At 43.4% G+C, this 12,251-nt stretch overlaps 1 protein-coding gene across 13 annotated transcripts in view; it reads right to left on the reverse strand.

Moving 5' to 3' along the window:
- Positions 1–12,251, reverse strand: part of PHACTR1 (phosphatase and actin regulator 1) — a 544,631-nt gene that overhangs the window by 84,390 nt on the left and 447,990 nt on the right. For 9 of the 13 annotated variants that reach the window (XM_053602161.1, XM_053602162.1, XM_053602164.1 and 6 more), the window contains 2 exons: positions 2,858–3,025; positions 567–773 (listed from right to left, as the gene is read on the reverse strand). In XM_053602161.1, coding sequence (XP_053458136.1) covers positions 567–773; positions 2,858–3,025 — 375 coding nt within the window. The remainder of the gene's footprint in view (positions 1–566; positions 774–2,857; positions 3,026–12,251) is intronic. The other 4 variants (XM_053602167.1, XM_053602165.1, XM_053602172.1 and 1 more) reach the window with 1 other exon arrangement.

Here is a 12,251-nt window from a genome sequence, read left to right on the forward strand (position 1 = left end):
AGGGACGAAGGCAGTACCTCTGCAAAACTGTCAAAGCTGAAGCTATAGGCGTCCCCAGAGTTGCCATACATAGGCGAAATGGGAAATAGTAGCTGATGTGCCTTCATTTAAAAATCATTCACTATAACATTTTATGAAAAGGTGGACAATACATAAAGAATATTCATAAATGTTTTGTAATGCATATTTTATAAATTAATATGTACCTTTCATAAATTAAGGTACCTACAATTTCCCATTTTCCCCATGTACGGTAACTTCAGGAACTAGATGGGCAAATGATCCTGAATTAGTCACGTAAACACAATGTACATATTTACACATACACACAACTGAAGGGTCCAGGCAAATGGCTGGCAGGTGTCTATCAAATGCTTCTTGACACAAAAACACAAATCCTGGTTATGACTGTCGGTACCAAGACATCCACAGAAAGACCAAGCACCCCACAGGGTGCCCTCCCCAGAGAGGTGCATTAAGGCCTGTGATAGAAAGTATAAGAAAGAAAGAAACAGTCCCTTGAAGGGAAGGTGGGGCTGCATGCCCCCGAAGACATCTCCACTCACCTGTTAAGTGGTTGGCAATCCTGGCAGTGGGTTTGGGAGGCAGGGCCGGGGGTTGCTTGAGAAGGGACAGCTGCTTCACTGGGGTCTCCTCATGGTCTCCAGAGAAAGCAGCAGGTTTTTTGGGGGGTAGTAGCAGGACTGGTTTGGCTGAAGGATCTTGGGACAGGAGGACTCCACACTCACTGGCAGAGGGACTCTCTTCAGACACTGAGGGGACAACCACATGATACACAGGAGACATTACACAAACGCAGTGCAGGTGGGGCCAGCAGGGGACACAGGACAGGGACGTGGGTTAGTGACATAGCAGAGTGCCCATGGCTTCGGGCCACCACGGACGTGTAGAGGATTACGATGAGGATGCCAGAAATCTGAGAAGCAGGTTGGATGTAGAAAGCAGGCAGAGGGAGAACGGGGGAGCCATGGGAAGAGCGAGGGAGAAAGGGAAGGACGTTATCTCAAAACCGTCAGAAACGCTACCACTTCCGACTCGGCGTTTATCATGAGACTCCTGTGGATGCTGCAAAATGAGATTCGTGGGGCACAGCAGCGAGCAATGAGAGGGCAGGTCCAGGAGATCAAGGTGAACCGGGCCTGAGTGCCTGCACCCTGGCGTGGGCCTGTTTGCCTTTTGCTATGGGGGGAGAAAGAGTGGACTCGAACAAGCAGCGCGTCTCGGTTTCATCCACTGGGTCCTCCTGTGTCCTGCCCTCGGGTCTGGGACACCAGGGACTGATAACAGCCTGAAAGGTCGACGCTGCACAGGCTGCACCCACAGGCTTGGGTGGCTGCTCCTCAGGGTGCCCAGGGCTCAGGAGTGGCCCCCAAGTCAGTACTTTGCAGTATCACGGACACCACACTGCCTCCGCCAGCTCTTAAACTCTGACAAGGCAAAGGGTGCTTTCAGTCAGCACCTTCTATTCCCTCTCTTTCCTCTTGCTCACCAGAACTACAGGTTTCTTGTTTCAATTCCCCCATTTCTCTTTGCTCTGCCTTGGGCCCAACCCTTTCTTCCCTTGCAGGGGAACCTCTGGCGGCCTCCCACGAAGAGCTGCCACACGCACCTCCTTCCCACGTGTACAGCTTTGCCCACGACAGAGTAAAACTCCATGACTTCCCTGGGATGATAGATTTCATTGTAACCATCAAATCCATCTGATTCCAATGTCAGAAGGAAGAGTTAGATTAAAAAAAAAAAAAAACTTCACTGCTTTCCTTGGAAAGCTCTGCCTGGGCCAGGAGCAGGGAGCGACAGGGACTGTGACTCAGTTGCATGCCCTCTCACCCCTCAGCACTGCTGCAGCAGGAATGCCCAGAAATGACTCCCTCCTCTCTGCCCCCGGGCTTCCCCCTTGATCTGGGAGGCAGCACTCTGTGTAGCAGGAAAGCCCTACCAAGAATTCTTATGAGCACTAACTTCCCCCTTCTCAAGGGACACTGTTATTATCAGTGTGGGAGCCACCGATAGGACAATGACTGTCGGTTAGCCAAGGTGAAGCAGGGGAATTAACTCTGAGAAACGCCATCCTTCTAGCCTTCTAGGGGACCTCCTAGGTGTATGGGTTTTGTCTATGGTGTGGCAAAAGGACGTGGCTTATGTACCGGTACTCCAGATATTCCATGAGGTTCCTTCCCCACCCTAGATTCATCTCCTGACAAACACCCCTCCTCTCCAGCTGCTGGGAGGGATGTCTTTGGCGGCCAATATGCAAACTTGAGAGAAAGAACATTGGCCTCTCAGATGACTTTGGGCCAAAGAAGGAGGTGACAGTCAGACAGCATCAAACGTCATCCATCAGCAGGATATCATTCACCCAATAAACCGTATACATTTTAAATGACAATTAAATTAATTGACCATATCCAGTAAATTGATACGATCTACTAAATTGATATAACCATTAACTGTTATATTAAAGGGTATGCCCAGGCATTTCTAACAGGCAAATTAGATAGGTACCCCATGGAAACCTAGGATTCTTCCGCTTTATCTTATTAGAGATAAGTATTAAAAACAAAACAATGACATTTTAAGTGATCAGTATTGTAAAAGCAAGCTAATCTCTTCTTGAAAGAAACTAAGGTTATACAGGAAGTTTTTAAAAACCATGGTACAGGAGGTACAAATATTCCCCGCTTTATAAACATTCAGTATGTACGAAAAACTACTATGAGATCAGTTTTGCTCAAAGTTCCAGATCCGTATGCTTAGAATAGCCCCTAAGTTCAGCCAGGTTTTGACCTAGCGCCACATTCTGTGCCCTGCTCTACAATCCTGCCGAGGGTATTACCTGGCCCGTCCATAATGTCTGAAGGCTGGAGCACCTCATACGAGCAGGGGTCCCTGGGCATTGGGACTGGCTCCATTTCGGACAAAGCAGGCAGAGACAGCTGACTGGAGCTCAGGGACTGGCCATTTTCCAAGGAGTCGTCCTCATTCGATATGGAGAGCTCCCCATCTGTCAGAAAAAGAGATTGCAGAGTTAGACAACATCTGCCTTCCAGAAAAGAGTGAGATTTACTGCCTGCTGCATCGACATGCTTCAGAACAGTCTTTATCAAGGTCAGTATCAAAAGCTGTTCTTTAGCATTTAAGACATTTTATCTTGTCTTTAGAGAGCTGTCTGTCTAACCACCAGGGCAGTATCTTCCAATGTTCTTCAGCCATTTGCCTGTTTTCTTCATCTTTCTAATCAGCATCCATCACATCTTTCATGTATTGATCTTTTTTTAAAGATAAAGGTGAATCAAAATTAAGTTTTCTTCATAATTTTTTAAAAACTTGGAAAAATTCAGCAGACCTCAGAGACTGGAAATCCAGGATTGGAAATTCCTACTTCAGGAGCAAAGGGCTTCATGTCACTCAATAAGCAGCAGTATCCTAGGAAAAGCCTCACCCCTTCTTCTTTACCTCCACCCTTGTCCAATTTCTCTAGGTGCTAAGGGTTGGGCGGGGTGAGGGGGGGGAACCTCTCATTTCCCAAGGATGTGGAAAGCACCAGAATTCTGGCTCCCAATCATGCCGTGTGCTGCAGACTTTGATCCCGTTTAAAGCTCAGCAAAACAAGGGGTAGCTAGTTAACACCACAGTGGTGGATCAAAGGCTCCTGTACAACGGCCATTTGTCACATCAAAATTCCCCCGGTGTGATTTCATCTTAGCCCACGGGAGTCTTAGGTAACTACACATTAAAGTCAAATTAATTTTTAAAGAGGACTGAAAGCTGTTCCGGTAAGATGAATAAACACCCAGATGAAAGACTAAGTTATGCCCAGTCAGAAACACAGAAACCAGCAATGTTCCACCCACAGATTTGATTTTCTATATCAATGATATTGGTATCTATCTACACACACAAACACACACACACACACACAGAGGATTTCTCTCCCCGCACGTCAATTAGAACTGGCTCAGTGAATGTATGCTCAATAGAGTAAGTTACACACCATCGGGCTTTAAAGAGCATATGATTCAAGGACATATGCTATTTGACCTGAATCTTCTGTAAATGGTAAAAATATAATGCAAACCAAAACAATCATTTGAAGCAGACAGCACTGGCATTTGAAGACTGTGTTGGCTTTTCTTTTTTTTTTTTTTGGAACTGAATAGAAGACCACGAGATGAAACTAATTCAGACTTTTTAATGCTCCAAATGGTAGCAGAAGTCATAACTAGGATCAGCAAGACGATTACTACTCATTAATAGGAAAAGTAGGCAAAGCAGACTGTAAGCCAATGCTATAAACAGCCTACACAGCTGAATGGGGAGTCATTGGGAAGGGCTAAGTGATAACGCACCACCATCCCATAATACATGGCCCTCAGTCCTCTTACCAAGCTATTGTTTAACATGTTCAAAGTGATGCTGTGGGAAGGAGTTCTGCTTAAAGTTACCAGTTGGAGGAAATAATGATGCAGCTGCCTTTCACTTTAATATGTCTCTAGGAAACCACTTTGATTCTTGATGTTCCCAGCATAATGAAAGTCCTGATTAAGATGACTAGAAGGGAAGGAGGTCTCAGTGCTATTGCCAAGTTCTGCTTTTCTGGGATGAGATGCAATCAAATGATCGCCATACACTTCAACAGTCAAAAATGCCATAGAAGCAATATTGGGGTGGGGAACAGATGCAACTGCAGTGGGATTACTCAAAACTCTCTACAAATCTTGGTTTCATGAAGGCAGCTGGCTCAGGCTGGAGGCTTTGCTAGAGACAGAGAAAAAGTGTTGCTCACTCCTCTTGGGACATATTAACACTCGAAAAATTGAGTTCCCTACTGGTCGAGTTCCCTTTGCTAAGTCACAAAGGCCCAAATCACTTAGGGGAAGAAAAAGTCTTGGGAATTCCACTGTCCTAATTGCTAACTATACATTTCCTTTGAAAAAATAAAAATGAGGGCGGCACCTGTGGCTCAGTCGGTAAGGCGCCGGCCCCATATACCGAGGGTGGCGGGTTCAAACCCGGCCCCGGCCAAACTGCAACCAAAAAGTAGCCGGGCGTTGTGGCGTGCGCCTGTAGTCCCAGCTACTCGGGAGGCTGAGGCAAGAGAATCGCTTAAGCCCAGGAGTTGGAGGTTGCTGTGAGCTGTGTGAGGCCACGGCACTCTACCGAGGGCTATAAAGTGAAACTCTGTCTCTACAAAAAAAAATAAATAAATAAAAAGAAAAAATAAAAATGAGAGAAGATATAAGACACCAGTCCTATCGCCACTCTAGCCAACAGAAACATATTTTCTCATGATCGTAATCCTATCAGGTACCAAATTTTGTGTCTTGCTTTTTTCCCTAGTATTGTAAGCAATATTGCTTTATGCTTATAGTTTTTTGTATAAAGTTGCAAAAAACTACATATAGTTTTATGCTATGATGAAAAAAATGCAGCAAGGACCATCTTCTCACATACAATTTTTTTCTGAAATTAGAATTTCTTCCCTTTAGAATAAATTCTCATACATTAAATATATATGTATTAATATTCTAATGTCTAATGGATCTTGTAAAATTGTTTTTTTAAAGGGTTTTCCAATTTACAGTTAGTAGCAATGTATACACCATATACATAGCTTTTGGTAATTTCTTCAATATTAACATTGGTAACCATTTTGTCTATATTTATCCACTATCTATACATACTTACACATATATACACACACTCATATATACATACATATATATACACCCACACATATACATATCTAGTAGAAATACAAGAAAACTATTCATAGATATAATAAATTCATTACTATCATTTATGACTAAGATGGGTAGTGACAAAAGTGAACACCATTTGGTTTGGAGTCATATAATATGGAGATAGAATGATACTGCCGCTTTTAAGTACTATTTGATAATGTTTTTAATGACATTGCTAAACACACACAAGTGCGCACACACAGTAGAAACATTATTGTAATGGTCCCTGCAGATCCATCATCAAGCTCAGGAATTAGCTGGGACTTTCTAACGCTTCATAACTGTAGGTGTGAATAATGTGAAGACTACTTAGGCTCTCCACATTCTTTCACTGTTCACTAGTACTGTGTATCAGCAACTTTGCCAGTATTTCAGAATTCACATTATTTTAAAAAGCTGTCCCCATCTCCTTACAGGAAGAATTTAACCCTCTTGATTAAAATGGATTATTTGCACTTTCATCAATTTAGCTTATCACCATCACTTGCTGTCATGAATGAGATAGCACTCACTGAGTATTGGAAATTAGTTTGATGTTCTACCTCCTAAAGTTCTCTATGATAGTAGCTTTCAAAAATGGCGCACAATGACCTCCAATCATAAGATGCTTCCCATAAGAATTAGTAAAATACCAACAGGAAGAAGGGAGAAGACAGAAGAGATGAGATGGGTTGAGGCCACAGTCCTCAAGCTTTAGCAAGCATCGCAGTCCCCCCCACAGATCACTGGCTCCTCCTGCATTTCTGACCCAGTAAGTGCAGGATGAGACCCAAGAATCTGCATGTCTAACAAGTTCTTGGGTGCTGCTGGTGCTGCCTTTTCTGCTCAGGTTCCATACCAGAAGACCTACTGGGTTGAGGATAAGGGGTGAGGGAGGCAAGAGAGTCTGCAGTGGCGACTGTGCCTTTGCCACGATGAGGTCTAGGGCAGGAGGCATCTACTGTGTGGCCAACATGCAGCAGACATGGTTGGTTTCAGTCTCTGAGAGGACGAGAAAGCAGGAGGTCACAGCATCTAACTGTGGATCATGGATATGAACTTGTTACAAAGGACAAGAACCTGGAGAGAGCAGGATGGTGAAGTGAGCCAGACAAACCTATGGAGGGAGAATCAGATAACAAAAACAGCAGCCTACTGAAGTCAGAGTAGGTGGGTACTTTGAGTTTATTTAAATAAGGAGACATAGAAAGCAATGGACCTAATAAGGAGAGCTGGACATGGAAATTGTGCCAGTCTTATTCTCCTCTTCTTGTGAGTCATAAGAAACAACGATGCAACGAGAGCCAAGTTCACCCCAGACCAGTGAGAGTGAATGAATTCATCCCACTGACAAACACCTGCTGAGAGCTTGTAACAACAACATCCATCAGGTACCAGAAACCGCCAACCCTCACAACGACCTCACCAGGCAGGTAGAGGTTTGCTAATAGCTTGTTATGATGCACGTGGAAACTACTGTCCACTTGGCTGCCTGCAGAGCGCTGGTGCTTACCCACGCCCCAGCCTTCTCCTCCTCCTGTAAGTTAGGTTCGATGCCAGATGCTAAGGAGAAAACAGACATGCTGTGGGGAAGAGAGTGACTGGGCTGCAGAAACAGACCCAGGGTGGAGTTACTGCAAGCTAGACGCTATGAGAGATGGGAAAAGTCAGGGTGAGACATTAAGCCCTGAGAAGGAGATGAAGAAAGAAGACATGTGCTCAGAATTAGCAAGAGAATATGTATTAGAGCACAACCTTGTCTTCTTGTCCTGCATACAACTGTTTTTTTTTTTTTTGCAGTTTTTGGCCGGGGCTGGGTTTGAACCTGCCACCTCCGGTACATGGGGCCGGCACCCTACTCCTTTGAGCCACAGGCACTGCCCCATAGAACTGTTTTTGATGTTTTAAAAGTATGATTCATACAAAAGTTTTCAGAGGACCGATTCAAAAGATATATTTAAGAAAAATTTTATTTAGGAATAGCATCCATCTCTATTGATGTCACCTTTGTGACTGTATTCCAAGTTTTTTTTTTAAATCATTTACTGTTTCATTATCGTTCTTTGTTTTAGGGATACTTTCTGGTTTGTCAGTGATCACATTAACTTCTGCTCAATTCAATTTTCTCAAGGTTCAAGGTTCAAGGTTAATTGAAGTTGGTTTTCATAGTTGAATGTCACCATGGAGAATGGGTGGCAGGAATTCTTTCAAGTTCTCACGGATACCTATGTTACAGCAGATTCTACTTTGAAGCAACTGTACAAAAGATGGACCTCAGGGTTCACGGCCCTTTGGATTTTAAGATTTAAGAAAATGTCAATTCTAATTCTAAAGAACAAAAAGACTGTAATATATTTAAGCTCACCACCGAATCTGATTTACTATGATATGAGTTATGGTTTATATAAAATATGTTTAAAAATGTATTTCTAGTGGGATAAGAAATTCTTATTTAATAAATAATAGTTGAATATGAGTATGAAGAATTGCTTTATATCTATATATTAAATCAAGATGGAAATAGATTTCATACAGATCAAAAAGTAAAATTAAAACTTCAAAACCAGAATAAACAAAAATAGAAAAAAATAGAAGAGTAGAAATATATTTATTCAGGTTGTGCAAGAGGGAAGCAGATGGATCGTTTTTGACTTACAAAAACTTTCTGATTTTTAACTTGCAAAATGAAATGCTGTACACCAAATAGGAGAAAAAAGCAGCACAATGCAAATGTGTGTGCTAAACATAACTAACAAAAGAACAAACTATTCCAAGTAGGAAGAGTATTTGTTAGGGTAGATAAAAATCAAGGTCCACATGCCACTTATAAAATGCACAACCTTTGTAGGGATGAGAGAAATGCAAATAAAATGACCGTGTGGGTGATGTTGATGTGTGAAAATGTGTTTGAAATAATGTCAAGTACAAAGGCCAGAATGGAGAACGATAAGCCATGTCAATTGCCATGACACACTGTGAAATATGTATGCAGGGTGGGCAAAGTTCTCAAGTGCACTCATAGAATGTAATGACCATTAACTTTTCTCGTAAAGATGCTTACCTTTATAAAAGCTGATACAAAAACAATTGCATGCTGCCATGTTAAATTAAATGGAAAAAAAAAGTGTTTTTGTGAGAAGGGATAACCCGTTCCTCATTCCTCTGGTTTCTGGGGAGAGGCCCCCTGCTAGGATATGAGCACTGGTCCCTGTGCCTCCACTGGTAAAGGCAGTCTATCCTCTCTCTTTCTCACTCTGGACCGGGGTAGATTCAGGACTCAGATTTCCCCATTTGGTGGGTTGATGTGAGGTTGAGGCTTGAGGGGAGATGAATTATCAGGGCCATCTGTGATTTTCTCTAGACCAGCTTTTACCAGGAATAAAGGTGATAGCCTATTTGGATCTCCCATTTGTTTTATAGCTCACATCATTCAGAAACTCAGAAACCAAAAGTGCTGAGAGTGGGTCCCTCAAATCTGTAATGATCAGGAGACTCAAGGGAAGAGAATGCTTTTTCCATCGTGGGTAAAAAGGAACCAAATGAGCCGTTGATAGGTGCTAGAAAGGACGGTGTTATGAACCAGGCCTTCCTGGGAAGCTTGCATGTCAGCAGCACACTTGTACTGGTGTGCGCCTCCAACTTAATCTCTGTGGCAGCTGCAATGGAAAGGAACCCCAGCCTGGAGCACAGGGAGAGAGCCATGCAGCCGTCTTGCCATCCCTGGCTTATGACAAACTGCCAAACCTCCCTTTCTGGCCCTTAAAAACAAAACTACTGTATTAGATGATGCCCTGCTTCCTTCCAGATCAAAGTACTCCAATGCATGAGTGCTGGAAGAGATTTAAAAAAAAGAAAAAAAACCCAAAGAACTTGCAAATCAGTGTGAAATAACAGATGAGCTAACACAGCAAAGCGCTTTTATATTCAGATTCTCCTTCTCTTGTCTGACTTACTCTGGGCTTATTACAGCAAGAACTAGAAAGTAAACTAATGGGTTTCTGCTTTATTGTTAACTAAATAAAGTTTTATGTTGTTACTGTAAAAAACTAGTAAGTAAAATTTCCATGTTGAGCTAGAGTCTAGATTCTGAGGTTTATCCTCTATACAAAGCCCCTGTACACGGTAGAGAGGGAGGAAGAAAAGAAACATTTGTAGAGCATCTTCAGTGCCAAGCACTTTATTGGGCATTTTATAATGACAGTAATAAATAATAACCCCTGAAACAATATAACAATATTTCAGGAACTTACTATGTGCTAGGCTGTATTAATTTTATCTATCTATCTAATCTATCCATCCAGGCTAATGAATTAGTACCTAAATTATCCTAGTTTTATAGAGAAAAGGAAACACTAGAGGTAACTCGTGTGAAGTCACATGACTAACAGGTGCTGAGCTAGCACTATGTGTGTGAGAGAGATCTCATTTAAAATGATTTATTTTCAGACTCCAGAAAGATGGCAGCCGAGTAACAGCTTCCCTGCAACTGGGAACAGCGAGTCTGGGGAGACAAGATTCCAGACATCTCTGGCTGGTGGGATCTGCCTATAATCATCCCTTTGAGGATACAGGGAGCCAGCAAGGGACTTCTGGACCCCAAGAGGAGGACAAACACGGTGGAAAACTGGTAAGTGGTTGCGTGTGTTTGATCGACCTAATCACGCAGGCAACCGTACAAGCAACAGTGAGACTGCTTACCTGTGAACTGTTTCGGTATTCTTGGACTTGGCACTCAGTTGAACTGCTTTGGGGAGAGCTTGAGAAGGAGTGTGGAGAACTTTGGGCATTGTCTGGGGCCCCAGACCGAGCCACTGAGTTAGGCGCAGGAAGCCATTGTGAAAGAACTGCCCTGGCAAGCTCCGCCCTCAGGGTCTCAGAGCAAGGATTGGGCGGGTCAAAGTAACCTACTGACCGAGCAGCCTAAAGGCGGGGACTGAACTGCCTTACAGCCTTAATCCTTAGGGGCAGAGTGAGACGGTTTTGGCACACTGGAGCCTTGGGCTGTTGCTCTGGGTAGAGTGCCGTGATGTCACAGCTCATAGCAACCTCAAACTCCTGGGCTTGGCACCGCCCAGACCTCCATAAGAGCTGTGCAGCGACCCCCAACCGGTGACCTGCACCCACCGGGCCTCCACATTCCCTGACCAGGAACTGTGGGAGCCATGCTACCCTGCGTCCTCCCTCCTGTGTCCTCACAGCTTCCACACTAGCCTGTTCATCTGGACAGGGACTCTGGTAGCTGCATGCCCTTTGAAGCCCTCCCTGCCCCTGCGCAGAGCTCTTCTCCTGGCCAGAGACTGCTGGAGCCTTGGGCTCTCTGTGCCAAAGTCACTGGGCGCCTGGCACTCCCAGAACCTCGTGCACCACCCCCAGCCCTGTTGCTGGATCCGGGTGTGTCACAAACCGGAGCTGCCTCCACAACCAGAACTCCCTAGGTAGAGCAGCCCCAGAGGAGCTACACAGGTCACTCCCTACAAAGATCCAGCAACAATAGAGTGATCTCGCTGGGGTCTAATCTTGGAGAGACACCTCCCCAACTTTGAGGACAGCCAGAGGCAACGGTGAAAAACAACCATGAGGCAAAATCAACAGAAAAACTCTGGCAATATATTCATATTATTATTATAATTATATAATTAATTCATATTATTATTATTAATATCAATTGAATATTATATTCAATATATTCATATTCATATTCATCAGAGTAGATCAACTCCCCCAAGGATCAATGAGGCAGAAACAGCACAAGACCCAATGCACAAACAAATAGCTGAGATGTCAGAAATTGAATTCAGGATCTGGATAGCAAATAAGATCGGATTAGAATTCCAAAAGTTATCTCAAGAATTCAACGGATTCAAAGACCAAATGACCAAAGATTTCGACACATTGAGACAAGAAGTTGCATCCCTCAAAGATCTGAGAAACACAGTAGAATCCCTCAGTAACAGAATGGAGCAAGCAGAAGAAAGGATTTCTGACATTGAAGACAAAGCTTTCGAATGCTCCCAAACCCTCAAAGAAGAAGAGAAATGGAGAGCAAAAACAGACCACTCTCTCAGAGAGCTCTCGGATAATTTGAAGAAAACCAATATTCGTCTTATAGGGATCCCCGAAAGTGACAAAGTGGCTTCACAAGGCACAGAGTCTCTTCTCCATGAGATATGAAGGAGAACTTTCCAGACATGCCAAGAGATTCTGAAATTCAGATAGCAGACAGTTTCAGAACTCCAGCATGACTCAACCCAAATAAGACATCCCCCAGACACATCATAATCAATTTCACTAAAGTTAATATGAAGGAGAAAATTCTGAAAGCTGCCAGACGAAAGAAAACCATTACCTACAAGGGGAAGAATATCAGAATAACTGCAGATCTCTCTGCTGAAATCTTTCAAGCTAGAAGAGGATGGTAATCGACTTTTAATCTCCTAAAACAAAGTAACTTTCAACCCAGGATCCTGTACCCAGCTAAACTGAGCTTCATTTATGACGGAGAAATTA

Source organism: Nycticebus coucang, chromosome 9, assembly GCF_027406575.1.
Source record: "Nycticebus coucang isolate mNycCou1 chromosome 9, mNycCou1.pri, whole genome shotgun sequence".
NCBI classification, from domain to species: Eukaryota; Metazoa; Chordata; class Mammalia; order Primates; family Lorisidae; genus Nycticebus; species Nycticebus coucang.